This window comes from Rhineura floridana, chromosome 13 (assembly GCF_030035675.1).
Source record: "Rhineura floridana isolate rRhiFlo1 chromosome 13, rRhiFlo1.hap2, whole genome shotgun sequence".
Lineage (NCBI taxonomy): Eukaryota > Metazoa > Chordata > Lepidosauria > Squamata > Rhineuridae > Rhineura > Rhineura floridana.
Window position 1 is genome coordinate 14,947,434 of NC_084492.1, and position 24,426 is coordinate 14,971,859.

A 24,426-nucleotide genomic window follows, 5' to 3' on the forward strand; every position below is an offset into this window, starting at 1 on the left:
AGTTGTACATGCTCTGGTAACCTCGAGATTGGATTACTGCAATGCGCTCTACGTGGGGCTGCCTTTGAAGACAGTTTGGAAACTACAGCTAGTGCAAAATGCAGCAGCTAGAATGTTGACGAGGACCAGACGGTCCACGCATATAACACCTGTTCTGGCTCGTTTGCACTGGCTACCTATTTGTTTCCGGGCCAAATTCAAAGTGCTAGTTTTGACTTATAAAGCCTTACACGGTGAGGGACCACAATACCTAGCGGAACGCCTCTCCCAGTATGAACCCACCCGTTAACTGCGTTCAACATCTAAGGCCCTCCTCCGAGCTCCGACTCACAGAGAAGCTCAGAGGGCTGTAACAAGATCTAGGGCCTTTTCGGTGGTTGCCCCCAAATTATGGAACAGTCTCCCTGATGAGGTGTGCCTGGCGCCTACACTTTTTTCTTTTCGGCGCCAGGTTACAACCTTTTTATTCTCCCAAGCATTTTAATCTATCTTTTAGCTTTTAATATATAGCAGGTTGTTGAACTGTTCAATATGTATGTTTTTACTCTTTCGTGATTTTATTGTTCTATTGTATTTTATCCATGCTGTGCACCGCCCTGAGAGCCTTCGGGCTGTGGGCGGTATATATATCGAAATAAATAAATAAATAAATAAAATTATATTGGGGAAAACTGCCTTGCAAAAATACGTATATTCTGCAAAATTGCATACAAAAATGTGCATTAGAAGAAATTCACACTAAAATGCTGATGAATTTTCATGAAGACCTAAAAAAAATCACAAAGTGATCTGAAAATGTGGGGAACTGAATTTAAAATTGGAGAGAAATGAAAAATTGAAAGAAACTGAAATTGACAGATTTATGAGCTACCAGCAGATCAATTGTTAGATTGCCTGTGCAGATAGATAAACGCCCTATACTGGGAGACAGGGGGAGGCCATTGGGTGATTGCCTTTTGGCCCCATGGCAGTGGTGCTGTGGGGTGCCTCAGGGTACCATCTTTCCCCCCATGATGTTTAACATCTATATGAAGTTCTTGAGAGCGGTCATCAGGAGATTTGGGATGAGGTGTCAGCAGTACGCTGATGATACCCAGCTCTATTTCTCTGTGACATCTGAATTGGGAGAGGCAGTGCAAGCCCTGGACAGCTGCCTGGACTCGGAGGTGGGCTGAATGAGGACCAATAAACTGACTCTGAATCCTAGCAAGACGGAGGCACTGTGGGTTGGTGATTCTTGAGTTCAGATAATTGGTCAATTGCCTGCTTTGGATGGGGTCGTACTCCCTCTGAAAGAGCAGGTCTGTAGTTTGGGGGTGCTCCTGGATCCATCTTTGTCACTAGAGGCCCATGTGACCTCAGTGGCTAGGAGTGCCTTTTACCAGCTTTGGCTGGTAAGACAGCTGTGGCTGTTTCTGGACCGGGATAGCCTGACCGCTGTTATCCACACACTGGTAACCTCCAGGCTGGATTACTGTAATGTGCTCTATATGGGGCTGCCCTTGAGGTTGGTTCAGAAGCTACAGCTGGTGCAAAATGCGGAAGTGAGACTGCTCACTGGGGCAGGGTTTTTCCAACATGTTACCCTGCTGCTGAAAGAATTGCACTGGCTATCCATTTGCCACCGGGCCAAGTGCAAGGTTCTAGTTTTGGTGTACAAAGCCCTATAGAGCTTGGGACCAGGATACCTGAAAGACCATCTTATCTCTTATATACCCAGTCAATCACTGTGCTCTGCAGGTGAGGGCCTCCTGCTGATATCATCTTATCAGGAAGTCTGTTCCACACAACATAGGAAACGGAACTTTCGTGTGGTGGCACTTACCCTGTGGAATTCCCTCCCCTTAAATTTTAGGCAGGCGCCATCTCTGTTAACTTTTTGGTCAATCAATCAATCAATCAATCCATTTTATTACGGTCATAGACCCATATACATAAGACAAGTATTTCATATATTAAAACAGGGATACAAGGAGAATCAAAAGGATAAAACATCAGACTATTGTAGTCTACATTACAATAAAAGATAAAATACTTCAAATGTCCTAAACATCAGGGGGAGAACAACCCCTACGAATTCGTTGAGCAATAAAAAGGAATTTAGCTACAGACAAAGTAATATCTCTGTTAAAGCCAGATAGCAAAAAGGTAAGTAACCTGTTATCTGATTTATGAGGAAATTTGTTTATTATCGGGGTAATAAATTTTATACGTTCCTCTCTATATAGAACACAATCAAAAATAACATGAAAAAGGGTTTCAATCGCATCAGCTTTACATGGGCAAATCCGGTTAGCAAAAGGGATCCCCAGAAATCTTCCATCCAATAGAGCCGAGGCTAGACAATTAAATCTAGCCTTAGTATAAACTGTACGATATTTTGGGATGGTGAGAAAATCCAAATAGGGGGAGTAACTCAGCAGATCATAATGTAGGTCAAAATAAATCGGAGAACAGGTGGAGGAGGCTGAAGAGATTGCAAGTTGATAGTCTATATCTCTAAGCCGAGTTCGAATAAGATGTTTTATTGAATTTGGCTCTTGAGATGTTAAATATTCAGGGGATAAACCTATGCTTGTAAGATGGGAGCTAAATTTTTTTGCCCAGTGTGAATTATATGTGTCTTCCCATAAAAAAGAATAACTAGGGGTGTTTTCATATGACACTTTACACCAGTAGTTGAAAGCAATAGACCATGCATGTGATTGTAGCGAAATTAAGCCAGATTCTAATCTAAGGGCCGCTGATGGGGCACATTTGGGTAGACCATAAATTTGTCTGAGAAGGGATGACAAAACTGCCTCTACAGATGAGTTATATGCACTGATCCAAAGCGGGACTCCGTATAACAATTGAAGGATTATTTTAGAACTGAAAACTTTCAGAGCAGCTGGGATAAATTGGCCTCCTTTAGTATAAAAGAACCTTAAAATACCTTTGACAGAATTTCTTGCAGTTACAATGGCCGCCTGAATATGGGATGTCCAAGATAGTGATGCGTGAAATAGGATACCCAGATATTTAAATTTGTTTACCTGTACAATTTTCTGACCATTTATATTCCACACTGAGGGCCGAAAGTGGTTAGCAAATACTAAAATTTTAGTTTTGGTGAAATTTATGGCCAATTTGTTGTCCTGACAATAATGCAGAAAACCTCGAAATAGCCGTTTTAGTCCTACTTTAGATAGAGATAGGAGTACGGCATCATCTGCATATAAAAGCAGTGGACATCGTTTATCTGCTAATTTGGGAGAATGAAAGGTCAGTGACTGGCATTTAGATGACAGATCATTTAAGAAAAGATTAAATAGGAGAGGAGATAATATACATCCTTGCCTAACTCCGGTGTTTGTTTTAATTGAATTTGTAAGACCCCCTCCCTGACCACATTTAACTCGAAAGGAAGTCTGTTGATACAACTGAGTTATTAAGAAAAGGAGTCTTTTATCAATCGTAGTTTTATCAAGTTTTGCCCAAAGTAGTTCCCTAGGTACAGAATCAAATGCTGATCTTAGATCAACAAAAGCGGCAAAAAGGCCATTCCCACAGCGTTTTTTGTATTTTTCCGCCAGGTGGTTTAGGATAATGCAATGGTCAATTGTAGACCTGCCCTTTCTAAAGCCGGCCTGCTCCCATCCAAGAATATTTTCTTCCTCTATCCACTCTGAGAGTCTCTTATTCAGGTAACTGGCGTATAGTTTGCCAATAACAGAGAGGAGGCTTATAGGTCTATAATTTGCTGGCTCCTCTCTGTTCCCTTTCTTAAAGATAGGGACAACTATGGCTTCCCGCCAAGATTCAGGTATACATCCGGAGGCATTTATCAATGTAAAAAGATTTGCCAGTATCGGTGACCACCAAATTGAATGTTCTTTCAGTATTTCCAGCGTAATATTATCAAAACCAGGGGCTTTCCCTGTTTTCATCTTAGCAATCAAGTCAGTTATTTCTGATTGAGAAACTGGCGGCCAATCCTGAATATTTGTCATGCTTTGGGAGAAAGGGCGCAAGGTTGTATTAATCTGAATGTCATTGAAGTATTGTTCCCATATGTGAGAATGGATACAGCATGGTACAATATTTGCGAGTCCAAAAGATCCATTAACAATCTCCCAAAATTTTTTGGAATTTTTGGTTCTTGAAGCATGTATTAGCGAATCCCAACTCTTATGTATCACATGTCTTTTTTTGTTAGCTATTATTTGTTTATAGTTCTTTTTAGCATTGTAGTACTCAGGCGGAAGTATATTTGTATTTGATTGGCGGTATTAAAGATATATCTGCCTAAGTTGTTTCTTGGCATCCAGACAATCTTTGTCAAACCATCTTGGGCAGCTCATATAAGTGGTTGTCCTGTGGGTGGTAGATGGGGAGGCTAAAGTTTTTAAACTTGAAATCAAAGAAGCATAAGTATTTATAGCCAAACAGGGATTTGTAGCGTTCATAATTCTTCCCCTTATTGTCAGAGCCAAATCAGAGGAGAGGAATGTGGCCACATTTAAAGCTATTTGTGGGGACCAAATGATTCTTTTATGGGTAGGATGTGGTGAATATGACATTTGGGTATGCGAGTTTAGCAGACGTCCCTTTTCTGGTAGGCAGATTGAGAAGGTTACTGGTAGATGATCACTATCTTGTCTATTACCGATGTTAAAGTTTAGAATGTATTTCAATAGATATTGGGGAATTAGGGCATAGTCTATGACGCTACTTCCTGATCCGGAAATATACATATATTCCGCACATCTATCAAGCCAGCTTAAATCGTTTAACATAGTGAGATTTCTACTATCAATAAATCTTGTTAGGCATATACCTCCATAATTAATCTTAGTATCCTTAGAGGATCTATCTAAAATAAAGTTATTATAGTCAATAGATTCTCCTCCCCATAATTTTGAGGCAAACAATTTATCATTATCTGAGCCAATCCTGGCATTAACATCACCCATAATTATAGGAAAAGCTTTAGGGAATAATGCCTCCTGTGTAGTGATATATCTATCTAAATCATCCCACACTTGATCTGTTTGAGCTTTTGTAAGGTTAGGGGGGATATATACATTAATCAGGAGGAAGGCACATGTATTATAAGACAAAAGGACTCCCATGGCAATATTTTTACAAGAATTCAAGTTTGTAATACATGCTGATGTTGATGTGGCTATAAGTATTGCCAAGCCTCCTTTCGGGCGACCTTTCATTTTTGGTAAAGGTGGTGTCGCAGGTAGATGTGCAATTGAAAATCCATCTGCTATCAAGTTTTGTACAGCCCAAGTTTCCTGGAAAAAAATTATATCGAATTCGCTCAAATATGTGATGAAGTCAGGAGATGATTGTTTTGCAGACCAACCAGCGATATTCCAGGAAAGGAGGTGTATTCCATGATTTCAAGTAGAGAATTCTTCCCCAGTTATCGCTGGGTAAGATATCTGGAAAGTTGGTGAAAATTCAGGACAAAGTGGGTTTGATTGTTGGTCATATCAGTTTAGTTCCATAATCTGATCCAAAACTCCCATGGAGTCTATAAAAACGGCACCTGATTTCACTTTATGTTTCGGAGAGATTGGAGTATGGGTATCAGTTAGATGACATGTTAAAGAGTTCTTTTCTCCATAATCCAGAGGATTTATATTTAAGCTTGTTGCTCCATCCTGTAACGGGGCATTGACCCAGTTTCGGTTGGTCATAGAAGGTGCCATATGAGCCATAAAAGGGTCAGGCAAACTTGAGAAATCAAGGTCCGTTTCATTGGGGACATTGTTTGAGGAAAGTTCTTGTTGGGTCGCATTTTTTTTTTTTTTTTCAATAATTTTTATTCAGATTTTCATAAAACATACAAGACAAAATCATAAAACATTCAAAGACAAAAAACAAAATCAAAAATAGTTAAACAAAAAGAAAAAAAGAAAAAAAAAACAAAAATAAAAAATAAAGAGTAAAATATTGACTTCCCATTTGTCAAAGATCAAATCAGTTATAAGTCTATAATATATAACAATCCTGTCTCTTAAGTCATATTATAAAATCACTTTCCTCCAGTAGTTATCTTACTTAATCATCAAATCTCATAAACATTACTTTATTCTTTCCACAAAAAGTCAAAGAGAGGTTTCAATTCTTTAAGAAATATATCTATCAATTTTTTTTTCCAGATAAGCATATCGATTAATCCATCTCATTACTAATTATGATAATCTTATTGTCATAACCATAGTCAAAATAAACATTTCAATTAATCCATCACATCAGAATCTGTTAGGTTCAATAATTTCAGTAGCCATTGTTCTATTATCTCTATTAGTTCCATTTTCCATCTTCCATCTTCAGTAGTCTTGTTAAGTCCAGTAATTTCAATATCCAATCTTCCATTATCAGTATTCCATAATAATCTTGCTGTCAAAGCCATAGTCATATAGTAAGAGTCTGATGGGAATTACCTCTATCCCAAATATTTTCTTGCCATCCATTCTGAATAGGTTGCTGAAATACTGCTGTAAAATCATATCTCTGTTCTTTTTTTCAAAATGCACTGGGTCATCTCTTAAAAGTTTTTCCATTGTCACATGGCTGCAGTTAATTCCATAGATTTTCTCTATATTGGGCTCCATCACATCATTCCAGTCCAGAAGATTATCCATGCCATTGATAACTTTATCTCTAGAATCTTCATTCATTTCTTCAGAGATAACATTGAGTTCCAAACAATAGATTTTATTTCTAAAGTCCATAGACTCCAAATCTTGTTCCTGTTCCACGTTGGTTCCAATCTCCGGGATCTCCTCTCTCACAGGGACCCCTATTCCAGTCTCCAGGGTCTCCTCTCTCACAGGAACCCCTGTTCCAATCTCCGGGGTCTCCTCTCTCACAGGGACCCCTTCCAGGGTCACCTCTCTCACAGGGACCCTTATATCTTTAATCTCCTGCTTCATTTTACTCAATTCAATTTTCGTTATCTCAATCTCATCCATTATTTTCTGAAACATAGTTATTTCCAGATTTTCAGCCACTTTCTTAATTGCCATTTTAAAAGAAAAATATAGGAAAACCACTTCTTATTTCAGCAACAATTGGGTTAATACTCCAAACTTGGTGACATCACAGTATAAACAGTGCAGACAGCCTTATCTCTCCAATAGTTAAGTAAACAAAATGCAGTTCCCAGGATCGAAACAATTAATGGCAATCGTCAAGAAACAGATTCGTCAAAATAAAATAGACCAAAAAGAGAGTAGTCTCAAAACAGTATAATATTTTTCAAAATAAAAATCTGGAATAGAAATCCCTCTTCTGTGTATATCTTTAGAATGCAAATCCAGGACAGCTTTTTGCAACAAAAACAGAGATAAGCTATTAATTAGTGCGTAGCAGAGAGAAGTTATGGCTCCCCAGTGAGATGTCAAAAACTGATCAATCTGGCAAATCTCTTTTAAACAGCAACAATTTAAGTCAAGTAAAAGAAAAATATAGAAAGAAGGGTGCTTGCCTGTTAGTGCGTTCTCTCTTAGAAGATAAGATGAACGTTCGCTTTAACAGATAGAGCTTGCTGTTGAAAATCCGTCCCACCTTCGTCGGCTGGACCTCGTCCCATAAATTAATGAGATCTGGTCGTCCCAACAAAAATAGGCTTTGAGGTTAATCTCTTCGTTTCTCCCTACCCGGGAGAAGTTTAATCAGTCAAAAAAAAAAAGAAAAAACTGACTGATATATCTGAATAAGCTTCTTTTGAGGCAGGAGCCCGTCTCAAAAGCAGGCACAGGCTAAGTCACCCTTCCCGGAAGTCTTGTTGGGTCGCATTTGAAGCTGTAGTTTCCAATCGGTGAATGAGATGATATAATTTATCGACAATTAGTAGTTTTCCAGGTCCAGGTAATTGAGAGTATATCTCGGTAAGTTGTAATTCCTCCGGTTCCAGTTCTTTTCTTAGGGTCGTGAACATAGGACTTTCCGCAAGAGGTGGACAGGTTGATTTCGTTGAATATATCGGAGCTGAGATCAGTTGTTTTGCAGTCGAAGTAGGTGTCTTGCCACGTCTCCCCGATATTTGTAAAACTTTGGATTGTTGTTTAATCAATGAGGGCGGAGATGAGATATTAATATAATATCGTTGTATTGTCAAGCCTCGATTCCTTAACCTCTCCCTGGCATGAAAAATCCTGTTAGCAATGGCCGAAGAGTGAAAGGTAACAATCAATTTCCATATCTCTGGTTTGGAAGATAAATTTGTCATACGTTTTATGTAATTAGAACGATGAGCTTGATTGAATAGTGATCCAAAGCAGAAGTCTAAGAATGAGACATTTGGGAAGGGGGCCTGATGAGCTGTAGACCTGCTGCGATAGGTAACAACTAACTTATCCGGCTGTAATACGAGTTTCCATTTATCTGGATTAAGTAGAGTTTTGGCAGAGGGAAATAATAATTTGTCTCTTGAGCATGGTTGTTGAAAAGAATTTTCATTCATTAGCTCATCAGATAAGCTAGTGGAGAAGGACAAATTTGTAGTTCTATGATTTATAATTGTATTGGAAGTAGAACCACCTTCAGATTCTACAACACGTTGAGCTTCTTTATTAGGGATCTCAAGTAGTTTGAACAGCGGTTCATAATTCATTTTCCTTATCGACTTTTGTTTTGTATTCTTAATATTCTTTGTTTTTTTTCTGTTGAGGATGTCGATGTTGTTGTTTCTTAGACTTATTTTTACGTCTATTCGCAACCACTGGGGGTGCTTTACTTTGCTCATTTTCAGCTGTCAGGGCTACCGCTGTCTGTTGTTCTTTATTATAGCGGTGGAGTGTTACCAGAGTGTTAAGCAGCTCGTTGGTTTCAGTTAAATAATTTTTGACTGAACTCAATTCTTTAAATATCAATTCCTTCCAATTCTGACATTCAGCTTCTGAAGTAGTTGAATCATTTTTATTCCTATGAGTTTCAACATCTGTATGATTTAATAGATGGGGAGGACGTCCCTGAGAGTTTTGGTACGAATCAACTGTAATTAGTTCCATGGAACAGTCCTTTTCTGTTGAAAAAGTAGACTTGTCCTGATTCAATGAACAGTTAAAACCTGCATCTTCTAATTCCTCAGCCAGGTTTCTGCCAGAAGGGGGCACAGTGAGAGAATGAAGTTGTGAAGGCCTATCTATCGACCAGTCGTGTGGAGTTTCCGAGAGTGTGTTAAAACAGGAAATGGATAATGGCTGCGGTATACTTTTTGCAGAGTCATTGAGAGGTTAAAAAAAAGTTCTTTATTTTTGTTTGACTGTTACCAAGTCTATTATAGTTTTCATTTTTGGTATTAGTGTCCAATAACTGATAGTGTTTCTTAATAAGCGCCATGTTATTCCGAAGGTACAATTTAAATAAATAAACTTTCTTGCTTTATCAGGAGTATAAAGTTCTTAAATTTATATCCTCTGGAATTAATTAGAGGAACTTTCCCCACAACGTCTGTTAAAAGCGATGATAAAGGCTTTTAGGAGTGTAGAATTTATGTGGAAATAGCTTTATGTTATGAGAGTCTTCAGCATCAACCAGATGTTAATTAGGAGCCTCCGTGAAATGTTTTGGCTTTAAATCTTATCTCACATTCCAAGTATAATAACAGTTGGTCTTTCAGTTTGAAGTAGATTGGTTTTAGTAGTAAATGAGTAATAAAAAGTAACGAAAACAGTAATAAAACAGTAATAAAATTTAGCTTAGCCAGGAGCGATGTATAGCATGTCTTACCGACAGGCGTCTCTCTCTCCACTAACTTTTTGGTGCCTATTGAAGACCTTCCTCTTTCAACAAGCCTTTTAAGTTGAGACCTTATCCCAGTCTGCGTCTGTGTTGGGATTGCCTTTTAATATATTTTTAAAGCTTTTTAAAAAAACAATATGATTTTAACCTTTTTTTAAAAGATGTTTTGAAAGCTTTTAAAAAATGTTTTTAAATATGTTTTGTTTTAATGTATTTTGAAGTCTGTTTTTATGGTGTTTTAAAGTGTTTTCAGAGCTTTTGTTTGCCGCCCTGGGCTCCTGGCTGGGAGGAAGGGCAGCATATAAATCAAATAATAAATAAATTTAAAGGAGAGGTAAGCAGCACCAAACACACAGTAAATGTAGATGAGCCCTATGTCTGGTACCAGGTCAGGGTAGGCATGATACCTGCTCAAGTCTCCCTATTCCATACTCCTTGTTATCTTTTGACCGTGGGCTGTCTGCAAATAGTCAGAGAGACATTAGTGCTATTCTTCCAGACTGAGGTCACATTTTCAGGGGCCTGGCTGGATGCCGCTCCTTGTAGTTTGAGGGAGAAGAGGCATCTCAGGGTTTGATGTGCATCTTTGGCCAGTTTTGTTTTGCATACCAACTTTGTAATGAAGCAAACATTGCCTGTTGCTTCTTTTCTGGTAGCAGAGTGTTCTTTTATAAGCTAAACATTCATTGACACCATTCACAACAATTTAATATTAAATTAAGGACATCAAATACTTTGAAAAAACTAACAATACAATATTGTCAACATGTACTGTAAAGGAAGATTATAAAGAAAAATATATGAGTCTCTCCTTGGAAATGTGACTGGAGGAGTCAAAGGCCTCTTATATATATATATAAGACCATAAATGAGTACATACATGACTACATACACCATAAAAACATACCTAACATGTATATGTTTAGCAAGGAGGCCTGTCTCTGTTTGCCCTTGGCTATCCTACTGGAGGACCGTAGACTTCCCATCCCTGTTTAGCCCATTGTCCTTCAAATTTGGGTCCCTAGATGTTGTTGGACTACAATTTCCATCTTCCCCAAACAGCATGGTCAATAGGGATGATGGGAGTTGTAGTCCATCAACACCTGGAGGCCCAAGGATGAAGAACAATGCTCTAGCTGAATGGCTGCTGGTGATCTGGGAGGGGTGAATGAAGGACTCAAACAATGTTAATGAGAGGCAATCTCTCATGCTGTTCAATCTTCTGTTATGGAAGTTAAGGTAGAAGAATTACATTAACTGACTGAATTCCAGTTTCTTGTGATTGCTTTGTGTTATATTTTAAAATCAGCTCGGCTGAAGAACACACAGGAAGAGACTATCCGGTAATTTAGATATATATTAATTATCATGTATAAATGATGAAACTTAAGTTATCATACTTTGGACACATAATAAGAAGACATGATTCACTAGGAAAGATAATAATGTTGGGGAAAACAGAAGGGAGTAGAAAAAGAGGAAGGCCAAACAAAAGATGGATTGATTCAATAAAGGAAGCCACAGACCTGAACTTACAAGATCTGAACAGGGTGGTTTATAACAGATGCTATTGGAGGTCACTGATTTGTAGGGTCGCCATCAGTCGTAATCGACTTGAAGGCACATAACAACAACAATTGTAACTCACTAACATGACTGCTTCTGTTCAGGTTCTAGACAGCCATGTGCTGGATCCTATCTATGGCAGTGGTTCCCATACTTCTCCCAAAACCACTTGAAAATTGCTAAGGGTCTTGGTGAACCACCTAATGATTTTTCTGCCTGCTGTAGCAATGCACAATGTTAGACACTGATTGACTCTTAAATATATTTTTATTGCTGCTTGTATTTCTTATATTCTGTTTTATTGTAGTACAATTAGAATTCCATTGAATTAAAATTGTGTTCTTCACAGACACACTGTGGACCACCTGAATGAAGCTTGTGGATCACATCTTGAGAACCACTCATCTATGCGATTCAAGCCAGCCAATTCAGTCCCCCTCCCCCAATTTTTGTTCCATTTTGTTTTTAACTGGCACTCACATTTTGTGGTTTCTGTACTATATAATATTTGTCTTCACTGGGCAGCTTTTAGGAGAGTTTGCCCCTTGAGGTTTCCACTGCGCATGTTGCATCCTTTTTCTTCGTCGTCTCACTGTGGCTCTGTTTCTGTCAGCATGGGGAAGTGATGATTGCTTATATCTTACAGCTGCTGATAGGTCTTTTACCCATGCATGTGTCTAACCATTTTTAAAAATCCATTTCAACTAGTAGTGATAATCACAGCTTGAACTCATGTATTCCACACTTACCAGAGTACGAGTACCATACTGTTCACCTGAATAGCAACATTCCGAAAGCAGTGGGTGAATATTTCAGTCCCCTGGGAGATTCTGCTGATAATCTGAAAATTGCCACTGTTCAATAAAACAATGTCAAAGAGAGACTCCAGCACAAAACTGGCAGACAAAAAATTATCAGGAAGTTATAATCTGTTTGCAGGACCTAGGTTTCCTCTCCCTCTCCAGGCGCTAAATTAGCATAGCAAAACTAGAAACAGTGTGTTATTTCTGTGATTTGGTGTGATGAGTATTTTAAATTGTTTTATAGCACTATCTTTTCTTTTCTTTTTAGTAATTGTTGCAAGCTGTTTTGAGGACTGTGATGTCCCTGTATATAGATATTACTGTAAAAATGGTAAGTGTGGGTTTATTAGAGTAAATGAGGTAAGTAGGCAGAGTGAGAGGGGGAGTACATGAGCTAGAATGCTGGAGAATGCTGTATGATGATTGGCTGAGCGTTTGAGTGGCTGAAGGTATAAATGAGAGGATGACAGTTGAGAAAGGGTTCTGTTGGTTGAGTCGGTTGGTGGGTTGTTGTGAGTTGGAGTTGGTTGTAGGTTGGATTTTATTTGGCTGGTATTAAGGCAGATTATATATGACTGGAAACATAAAGAGTGACACTATATGAAACCATATGCTTGTTAAATATACCATTAGTAATTTTGTTTTTTCCTGGTGTTTAAAAATAAATATTTTCTTGGTTTACCAAAAGCCTGATCCTTGGCTGGGACTTGCACAGACCAGAAGGGTGGGCAGGGTATTTACCAAGGTGGAGAAACAGTACCAAATGGTGGCAGCGGTGAAGAGATAGTGTATCATCAAGTACCCAGGGCAACCCAGGCACAAAGATACAGGGGGGTTGTGGCCTGCAAGTGCACCCAGACACAAAGTAACAATAAGCCAGAAGGGGACTAAGGCAAAGTCCTAAGGCAATATTGTGAAACAGGGAGTGGCTGGTGGTGCTGCCTAGCAGTGGGATCTTGCGAGATCTGTGCTAGAGCTGGTGAGAGAACAAATAAAAACCAGGATCCTGACTGGAGGGACCTGACAGGTGGTGGTCAGAGGTGGGATCCTGACAAGGACCAAATGGTCTAAAGGCAGTACATCAACTTTTAAAATAAGCAATTAAACCACTATTTTAGCAAGTTACAAGCAAGTCTCTGCCAGAGATGCGTCTGGCCCAGTTCAAGGTCTAGAATTTTGAACTGAATAAACAATTTGGATGGCTCAAGCAACTGAGGCCTCTTCTGCATTATACATTTAAGACACTATTGAACCACTTTATCATGGTTTCTCCCAAAGGATACTAGGAATGGTAAATTTGTAAAGAGTGCTGAGAGTTTTTAGGAGACCCCTCTCCCCCTCGCAGAACGACAATTCCCTGAATTCCCTTGGAAGTAGGATTGGTTGTTAAACCACTCTGGAAATTGTTGCTCTGGGAGGGAAATAGGGGGTCTCCTAACAACTCTCATCACCCTTAACAAACTACAGCTCCTAGGATTCTTTGAGGGAAGCCATGGCTGTTTAAAATGGTCTAATGCTGCATTAAATGTATAGTGCAAACAGGGCCCCAGACATTTCCTATGTGGTTGGTAAGGAACCAAAGAAAGAATACAGTATATGGCAGTCACTATTTACTTCTCAGTGATTACCTGTCGTTGGTCTGGTCTCTCGATGACAGCATTGGCTCCATAAGCGTTACAAGATTCCACAATGTATTCTGGGCTGATTCCAAGAACTGCACTTGACTCTCCACGGGATCCATCAGCTAAGACAATGATCTCTGGCCAGTTGGAGACTAGATTCTTTTTTAGAAAATCATCTGAAAACTAATAAAGAGATGGAAGGAGGGAGGGAGGAAGGGAGGTTGACTTGTGAATTCTACAGTAAGATTCGCTCTATTTCTGGCTTTGAAATATGCTTGTGCTCTGAGATGGTAGCAGAAGAAAGAAACCAGCCATAAGAAGACCCCCATTTTCCGTTCTCTTCACCTCAAGGCAGATCAGAATGCAAAGGGTGCTCTGGGCTAATCTGGGCGAGAAGAGTAACACATGTTCAATGTTTTGAGAAGGTGCACATTTGGGTTTATTTAGGGAGAGATCTTTTGACTGAAATACAAGTGTGGCCCTGTAGCAAAATGGAGGACAAAGTTTTCAAGGGCCATTAACCCTGATGGCTGTGCTCTACCTGCTCTGTCAAAGGTAGTATGTCTCTGAATACCAACGCTGCTGAGAATCACAAATGGGGAGAGCCTGCTGTTGTGCACAGGTCCTGCTTGTGGGCTTCCCATAAGCGTCTGATTTGCCACTGAGAGAGCAGGATGCTGGATTAGATGGGCCACTAGCCTGACCCAGCAGGCTGGTCTTGAGTGTCAGTATGATCTGCTGTTGTTCAGGATTTGAGCCACTCCACACCATACCCCCTTCTCCCCTAGATTTCTACCCCCCAATAGTCAGTCACCTGAGTCATCATTGGGCTGTTTGGGGCCTTCCCTCTTCAGGATTGTTCTTCACAAGATTTGTTTTGTACTCCTACAAACCTTGGGGTTCCCCTAAGCCTTCTTGTGTGTGTGTGTGTGTGTGTGTGTGTGTGTGTGTGTGTGTGTGTGTGTGTGTGTGTGTGTGTGTGTGTGTTGTGCCATTTTGGCTACATAATGAATTATACTCACAGCCTGAACTGGAGAGGGGTCTGTGGGGACAAATGCTGCTTTCTATTTTTTTTTTTAAAGGCTCTTTTAATATTGAAAATAAGCTTGAAACTATGAGGTCACAGAAGCTTTAGAGTGGGGTGGGAAACCTTGTGGTCATCCACATTTTTTCAGACTACAGCTCCCATCAACCTTCATCATTGTCCGTGCTGGCTAGGGATGATGGAGACCAGCAACATTTGGGGGCCTGTAGGTTCCCCATCACTGCTTTAGAGGGACCAAGGAGTACTTTCAAAAGTCAGGCAGTGAGGCATGGTGTGAGCTGTACACAGGGGTGTAGTTGTCCAGGGTCGTGGACAAAGACCCCTTACATTTTGGCGAGCATGGTTCCTATTAATAAGCCAATCAGCAAGAAAAGGGAGAGTGTTAGTCTTTGAGAAGAGTCTTCTCACATAGCTAACAACATGTCTGTTCATGCTGATTGGAGCCAGTCAGAATGAAAGGAGGTGAGGCAGTCACTGAAAATACTCTTCCCAGTACGTAGCATACACCCCCTCCTTTCATGCTGATGAGTTCCTAAGGTGAGAACAGACCTTCTTGGCAAAGTACCATGGTGTTCCAAATCCTAGTCCCATACTTAGCTTCACTTCAGAATTCTTAAAATCAAAACATTTCTGGCAATGTTTATGCCCCAGAGAGACATATTGGGGGTTGGGAAGCCTATGCAGTTTTGTTCTGGTTCTATAATTCTGTAATTGCAGAAAAGAAGGTGAATCTTGGGAGCTTGGCTATGAAGAGGTGTGGTGTTAACATCATGAAGGGACCCTGCACTTCTGAATTTGCCACTACACTACTGGCTGTATAAACAGCTGCCTTATACTCAGCTTTAGTCTTCCACCTGATGCCCTAGTTTTTTTTTACATGTAGATAGTTTTGGTGGGTTTTTTTTTTAATGGGGAGAGTATTCAAACATGCATTCCCTTGCCTACAGCCTGAAATAGTACAATTCCTGGAATTCTGCACTACATATTTTATTTGCATGTGCAAATAAATTCTACAGATACCATGTGGTACAGAGTTCCAGGGACTGTAGATTCTCTGTAGATGCAGAGAAATCATGCTGTATAGAGTTGCAAGGACTATACTATTTTAGCCTATAGGTAATGCATGTTTGAATACTCTTCACATTAACACATACACACACACACACCCTTCCCATATGTAGAATATGAGCACATCAGAGACAAGGCTATATTTGTCATTCTCTCCATAACTATAGAGAACAAGAGATGTATGCCCAAACTGTGAAGGTATTTCCAGGCCGCCCCCAAAATTGAATGCTGGTGGACACATAGCCTAAAATGCAGAAATTATTACTAACATCTGAAAGTGTAAAATGTTTATACCTACCTGTTCAAACCTGGGTTATGAAGCTTACTTTAGAGGTCTGCCTTGCAGCAGAAAGCATGCCAAAGCAGACATGGGGCAGAATGTTGGGGTGTGGGGGTTCTGTTGTCACATCAGACATGTGGATGGGGCATGTCCAGTTTCAACAAGGAACATAAATCTATGCTTGCAGAATGCAAGCTTCAGGCACCACCAATTGCACAAAACTCTGTCATGTCTGCCTCAGTGGTGGAGCAGCTGCTTTGCATGCAGGAGACTCCAGACTCAATCCGCAGCATCTCCAAATAGTGCTGGGAATGTCTTGTGTGGGCCTGTTTGAGGAGGGGCGCAGGGGGCAATTGCCCCAGGCCTAACATATGAATAAACCTAATGGGGAAAAATGAAATAATTGAGGTGGTGAGGAGGGGCCTCACATGAACGTTTTGTCCTGGGGCCTCTCAGTGTCTTAAAAAAGCCCTGCAGGGCCATGTCTGAAACCCTGGAGAGCCACTGCCAGTCAGTGTGGACAGTTCTGAACTAGATGGAGCAATGGTCTGACTCCGTATAAAACACCTTCCAATATTCCTATGTATTAGTACACTGGATTTGGCCATAAGATATAGTGAATTTACGGTTTCGGCCCAGTATATCTGAAGGAACGCCTCCAGAATCACCGATTGTGCTGCCTGATGAGATCAGCCTCGCAAGACCTTCTCTCGGTCCCACCGGTGAGAACAGCTAGGCTGGTACGGACCAGAGAGAGGGCATTCTCTGTTGTGGCCCCCACCCTCTGGAACTCTCTCCCTTTCGATTTCAGACATGCTCCCTCCCTGTCCAGTTATCGCCGAGCCTTGAAGACCTGGCTGTTCAGGCAGGCCTACAAGATTGGGACAGATTAACTTATGTTACAATTGAATTAATGAATGGTTTTTTAGCTTAAAATTTGATTATGTTGATCTATATGTATTGTTTTTATTCTTGTTGTTCGTCGCCTAGAGTGTCCCTAACCCGGACAGATAGGCGGCTGAAAAATAAAATTTATTATTATTATTATTATGAATTTAAACCTAACCATTCCTTTCCCCTCAATCGTTCAACTTTCTTTATTACATTCATTGGGAAACGCTTCCTGATATTCCCTTTCATGGTTCTTGTCATTTAATTAGAGGCCAGCTACGGGTTCTTTAGTCCCTTTAATCTTAGCTTATTGCATTTTGTTTGTTTTGGTTTATCAAGCCAGTTGCCTGACTAAATATGTACAAAGGTAATTAGTTTAGCTGCCCTGATTTATAGATTGCTTTAGTACTAACTCATTATTGCCCACAGAAATTATGGAAGTACACTAGCCCCATAATTTCATGCATGTGAAAGTAAACAAACAGTGATATCGGAGCTGATGTACCTTTGAACTAAAGCTAGTTAACTCATTAGACAGGAATCAAGACTATGTGCTTACTTGAATCTAAAGACAGCATGGAATTTGATTATCGTTTGCAAAAATAAAAAAATTGTTTAATAAAGTTAAGCCTATTCCCCCACCCCACACTGTACTTTTAAGTGTAAATTTGTTCAAGGCTACCAGGAACCCATCACTGGCCCTTTAAAATACAGCAGCTATTTCCATATATATGTATATGTGTATATTTGAAGGACTCAATGCTTGCGTATGATTGGTTTCTTTTGGAAAGAGGTCAGTTGAGGCTTATTGGTGCTTCATAATGTTTAGTTTATTTATAAATATACAGACTGAGCATAGGTGGAGGTATATGTCATAAACACTCTAAGAGATAACCACAATCTGCTACTCTTACATCAGATCTCTAGGGAGACAGCCAGCAGCCTATACAGATGCACGCCATACATTTAAATCACAGCCAACACACATTTAATGCACATAACTTCACCCAAAGAATCCTGGGAACTGTAGTTTCCCCCTTGCAGAGCTGCAACTTCCCAGCACCCTTGACAAGCTACATGATCCCCATGATTCTTTGGGAGAAGTCATGTGGTTTAAATATGTATTGAATGTGCTTTAAGTGTATGGTGTGGCCAAATTTGTTCTTAGTCTGCCTTACACTGCAGTTTGTTGTTCTTTTCACACAGGGACACCTTGGGTGGTGGTGAGCCTCCCCGCAATGGCTTTAACTATCTTCTAGTAATTGTGGGCCAGCTATTGTGAGTAATCAGCTAATCTCCCTAACAAAGGAAAAGGGCTGGGAAACTTTGTCCAAATTATTAAGACACTCTGTGGTTCTGTTAACCTATTAACCTTCTCCAGTCCACCCTCTAATCTCACAGAGAACATAGGGAGATGCCTTATACTGAATCAGACCTGCTGGTCCAACTAGCTCAGTATTGTCAATGCTGACATGTGGCACCTTTCCAGGGTTGCAGGCACTGAACCTTTCCCAGTCCTACCTAGACATGCTGGGGATTGAACCTGGGACCTTTTGCATGCAAAGCATTTCCTCTACCCCTGAACTACAGTCCTTCCCCTAAGAATATCCTCCCCACCCTCGGACTCAGAGCCATGCATTTGGAACTCTTGGTGGGGAGCCATGGGAGGTGGGATTTGGAGCGCAGAAAAGATGGCAGGGAAAGGATTAAGCACCACCTCTTTCACTTGCACCAGCTCCTAATGAGGATTGGACATAAAATCAGCCCTGCTGGATCAGGCCAAAGGTCCGCCTAATTCACCACCTTCCTTCTGAATATGACCAGCCAAATACCTCAAGGGAAGCCCAGCTGGTGCTCCCCGGCAACTGATTTGCAGTGGCATATTGCCTTGGGAGCCTGACTTTCTAAAGATACAGCTTCCCTCATTCTCCATATGGATTCCATATCCACACCATACATTTAAAGCACATTTAAAGCACATGGCTTCCTCAAAGAATCCTACAGTTTACCCCTCACAAAACTACAATTCCCAGCACCCTTAACAATTTACAGTGCTCAGGATTCTTGGGAGAGGGGGGAAGAAATGGGCTTTCAGTGTACAGAGTGGATGTGGCTAGAGATTGCATCAGGATGTGAACCAGCTAGAGAGCGCAAGAGGCAACTTTTGAAGTGCCACATGGGTTGCTCTTTTAACCTACTCATTTTCTGAGCTGTGCTCCTAAAGACCATATGGAAAAGGTGCATGCACTCTCTAGGGGTTTTCTGCCACAATTTATCGAACTACATGCCAGTTGTAACACACAACCGGTAGCGGGTGAAATGACTCCAATGAATGCCTCCACAATGCCTCTCCTCCCCTGTGCTCAAAACTGCCTATCCAGATGTTCAATTGGCACTGCATTCATGCTTCTTGCAGTAAACCCTCTTCATTTTATCATCCAGCAGAGACTTACAGAGAGAAATGCATGGCATATGGTGCACCATGAGCATTGCATCCATGTAGGATATAGCATCATGTAGACTTCAGGGCCTCTGTGTCCTTTCTGTTCCACACACGGCACAGTTTTAGTACTAAATAAGGACTGGCAGACCAAGCCCAAACATATGCTTACTTGGGATAAGCCCCATTGACCTCAGTGGGATTTACATCTTAGTCAACAAGCATAGGCTTGAACTGCAGAGGGATCCTATGCTACCCAAAGAAAGCCCCATTCAGTTCAATGCAACTTACTCTCTACTAAGAGGGTTTATGATTGCAGGTTCAGTTTCAAGTTTATCTCATTCGCACCAGTTGGATTTCTTTCTTTAGGACTGAAGGAGAAGGAGTTACAGGAGAAGATAGCAATACAGTGCGGAGAAGTTGAGCGGTAGGCACATTGTTGCTCATAACCCCTCGATTATAATCCCTTTAGATCCAAGCCTAATAAGTAACCTTTTTGGAGGGGGGGCTAGGAAACCACTGGGCTAAGACGCTCCAGTCTTTATGTCTGCATGGAAACTACTCCCTTTAACCTGCAAAGTGGAGGGGGGAGTTAAGAAGAGAGTCTTGTGGTATCTTAAACACTAACAGTTTTTTGTAGTATAAGCATGCATGGCTTACAGCCCACTTCATGAGTCTCCATGGAATACACTGGTTCTAGCTTTAGGGAGTGAAAATCTATCTAGCATCTGATGAAGTGGGTTCTGGTGTGCTCGAAGTTCATGCCACAGTCTTCACAGTGCCACAATACTCTTTTTAATTTTAGTTGCTGTAGCACATTAACATGACCACCAACCTGGATGGCTTTTAAGGAAGATTAGACAAATTCATGGAGGTTAAGGCTATTACCAGTGGCCATCAGTGGCTATTAGCCATGACAGCTTCATTCTACCTCCACTGTTGGATGCAGTATGCTTTTGAATACCAGCTGCTGGGAGTCACAAGTGGAGAGAATGCTGCTGCTCTCAAGCCCTGCCTGTGGGCTTCCGAGAGCCATCTGGTTGGCTACTGTGAGGATAGGATGCTGGACTAGATGGACCTTTGGCCTGATCCAACAGGGCACTGCTTATGTCCTTATGGCTACCTCCATTTCATCTCAAATTTATTTATTTATTTAATATAAGAGCTCAAGGTATCATATGTGGGTCCTCACCCCACCCCAATTTTGTCCTCACAGAAATAATGTGATGTAGGTTAGACTGAGAGATAGTGACTGTCACCCAGTGAGTTTCATGACAGAGTGGATTTGAACCTAAGCCTCCCCTCTCCTAGAAATCACTTATTCACTGCTCAAATAATGGGAGAAATGTAGGGGGCTCCTAATGAAATCCACAAACCCTATCCCAGACTCCTCCAGTTTGAGAAAATTCATGCCCACCAATAGCGAGGCCATGTCTCAGCGACAGAGCAGGTACTTTACATGCGGAAAGTCATAAGAACATAAGAAGAGCCTGCTGGATCAGGCCAGTGGCCCTTCTAGTCCAGCATCCTGTTCTCACAGTGGCCAACCAGGTGCCTAGGGGAAGCCCGCAAGCAGGACCCGAGTGCAAGAACACTCTCCCCTCCTGAGGCTTCCGGCAACTGGTTTTCAGAAGCATGCTGCCTCTGACTAGGGTGGCAGAGCACAGCCATCATGGCTAGTAGCCATTGATAGCCCTGTCCTCCATGAATTTGTCTAATCTTCTTTTAAAGGCATCCAAGCTGGTGGCCATTCCTGCATCTTGTGGGAGCAAATTCCATAGTTTAACTATGCGCTGAGTAAAGAAGTACTTCCTTTTGTCTGTCCTGAATCTTCCAACATTCAGCTTCTTTGAATATCCACGAGTTCTAGTATTATGAGAGAGGGAGAAAAACTTTTCTCTATCCACTTTCTCAATGCCATGCATAATTTTATACACTTCTATCATGTCTCCTCTGACCCGCCTTTTCTCTAAACTAAAAAGCCCCAAATGCTGCAACCTTTCCTTGTAAGGGAGTCGCTCCATCCCCTTGATCATTCTGGTTGCCCTCTTCTGAACCTTTTCCAACTCTAGAATATCCTTTTTGAGATGAGGCGACCAGAACTGTACACAGTATTCCAAATGCGGCCGCACCATAGGTATATACAACGGCATTATGATATCGGCTGTTTTATTTTCAATACCTTTCCTAATTATCCCTAGCATGGAATTTGCCTTTTTCACAGCTGCCACACACTGGGTCGACGTTTTCATCATGCTGTCCACTACAACCCCAAGGTCTCTCTCCTGGTCGGTCACCACCAGTTCAGACCCCATGAGCATATATGTGAAATTCAGATTTTTTGCTCCAATATGCATAATTTTACACTTGTTTATATTGAATTGCATTTGCCATTTTCCCACCCATTCACTCAGTTTGGAGAGGTCTTTTTGGAGCTCTTTGCAATCCCTTTTTGTTTTAACAACCCTGAACAATTTAGTGTCATCAGCAAACTTGGCCACTTCACTGCTCACTCCTAATTCTAGGTCATTAATGAACAAGTTGAAAAGTACAGGTCCCAATACCGATCCTTGAGGGACTCCACTTTCTACAGCCCTCCATTGGGAGAACTGTTTATTCCTACTCTCTGCTTTCTGCTTCTTAACCAATTCCTTATCCACAAGAGGACCTCTGCTCTTATTCCATGACTGCTAAGCTTCCTCAGAAGTTTTTAGTGAGGTACCTTGTCAAATGCTTTTTGAAAGTCTAAGTACACTATGTTCACTGGATCACCTCTATCTATATGCTTGTTGACACTCTCAAAGAATTCTAATAGGTTACTGAGACAGGACCTTCTCTTGCAGAAGCCATGCTGGCTGTGCTTCAGCAAGGCTTGTTCTTCTATGTGTTTTGTTAATCTAGCTTTAATAATACTTCCTACCCGTTTTCCAGGGACAGAAGTTAAGCTAACTGGCCTGTAATTTCCAGGATCCCTCCTGGATCCCTTTTTGAAGATTGGCGTTACATTTGCCCCTTTCTAGTCCTCAGGCATGCAGGAGGACCCGAGGGACAAGTTACATATTTTAGTTAGCAGATCAGCAATTTCACATTTGAGTTCTTTGAGAATTCTCGGGTGGATGCCATCCGGGCCTGGTGATTTGTCAGTTTTTATATTGCCCATTAAGCCTAGAACTTCTTCTCTCGTTACCACTATTTGTCTCAGTTCCTCAGAATCCCTTCCTGCAAATGTTAGTTCAGGTTCAGGGATCAGCCCTATATCTTCCACTGCGAAGACAGATGCAAAGAATTCATTTAGCTTCTCTGCAATCTCCATATCGTTCTTTAGTACACCTTTGACTCCCTTATCATCCAAGGGTCCAATTGCCTCCCAGGGTCCCAGGCTCAGTTGCTAGCATCTCTAGGTAGGTGTGGGAAATACTCCTGTTGGAGACTCTGCAGAGCTGCTGCCAGTCAGTGAAGACCAGAGACAGCCCAATGTGGTGCCCTCCATATGTTGTGGACTACAGTTTCCATCAGTCCCAGCCAGCACAGCCAATGGCCAGGGATAAGGGAGGGGTAGTCCAATACATCCGGAAAGCATCCTGTGGGTACTGGTGTAGGCAATACTGAGCTAGATGGGTTCCCTATAAGGCACCTTTCTACATTCTCCTAAGAATAGCCAAAGTGGTCATCACAAAATATAACGGGGATCAGAGGAGCCTGTTCTGCACCCTATGTCATTGTAACACTGCCTTTCTTCCAAATGCCACACTGCTGTTGTGGGGAGGGTGCTCTTCACGTGCCTGGGGGCACTTTCTTCCCCACTAATCACTCCAGGTGCTCTCTGGACAGAAAGACGCCTGGACTGTGCTCTGGCTTGCTCAGGAGAACGCCCTGGCCAACTCTTCCTCACCCACCTTAGTGCCCAGTAAGATGTGGACGGCCAGGCGCCTCTTGTGCTGCTCCAGGATGCTGAGCAGGTGCTCCTGGAAGACCCCGATCTTGGTGAAGAAGTGCTCCTGCTCCCAACAGCCTTCCATGTTGTCGAAGTCCACCCCGAGCCCCAGCAGGAAGCGGACGCTGCGAGGATCCAGCGCGATCTGCTGGGCCCTGCAGAGGAGCGCGGCGCGGGAGCGCTCGTCCAGCAGCGTCAGTTTCAGCACCTTGCCCGAGCGGACAGCGACCAGCGCGGCCGTCAGTCCCACCGGGCCGGCGCCCACCACCAGCACGGAGACCCTCGCCCTCCAGTGGCGGATGCCGTCGACGCTCATCTTCAGCGCCGAGTACAGCGCCACGGCAAGGAGCGTGCTCAGGGCTGCCTCCAGGGCTAAGCTCTCGTACTGGACTTGCAAGGAAGGCGGCGGCGGCGCACCTGCCTTCTCCATGCTGCTGCTGCTGCTCTTGCTCCTGCGGCTGGGCTATGCGCAACCCCGGCCGGCTTTCCGGCAGCGCCTTAAACTCAGAGCTGTTGCTGCCGCTCAGAGGCAAGCGGACGGCAGCAACAGCTCTCTCAGCCGCCGGCGTCCATGCGCCTCATCCCGTCTCCATGGCCCTGATGGGGGAAAAGAATAGCGTGCCACCTGCTTCGGATTCCTGATAGAAGATCAGGGCCAATGGGACACGTGGCTAGGTAATCATAGGCCTGATTTTGAAAGCGTGCTTTTAAAGAGCAAAGGAAAGCACTCTTTCAAAAGTTGTGTGTTCGCTGCCATTTAGGGCTAAGGAGTTATTTAAATATCAAATCAAATCTGGATTAAACAGTCTGGAACAAGGACTATGTACCCAGTCACTCTCACGGGGAGGGACCAAGATACTTGTTTTGCATGCAGAAGGTCCTGGGTTCAATCCCTGGCATCTTCAATTAAAAAGGAGCTGGTAGAGGGTGATGTGGAAAAAACCAAAAAACCTCTCTGCTAGAGATCCTGCAGAGCTGCTGCCAGTCAGAGTAGACAATACTAGGTTAGATGGACAAACCTTACTGCATT

At 41.9% G+C, this 24,426-nt stretch overlaps 1 protein-coding gene across 1 annotated transcript in view; it reads right to left on the bottom strand.

Moving 5' to 3' along the window:
* The window catches only part of LOC133369388 (uncharacterized), a 38,245-nt gene extending 14,419 nt beyond the window's left edge, over positions 1–23,826 (bottom strand). The window contains exons 1-2 of the mRNA XM_061594661.1: positions 23,359–23,826; positions 13,745–13,921 (exon numbers count right to left, since the gene is read on the bottom strand). Coding sequence (XP_061450645.1) covers positions 13,745–13,921; positions 23,359–23,826 — 645 coding nt within the window. The remainder of the gene's footprint in view (positions 1–13,744; positions 13,922–23,358) is intronic.
* Between the last annotated feature and the right edge of the window lie 600 nt (positions 23,827–24,426).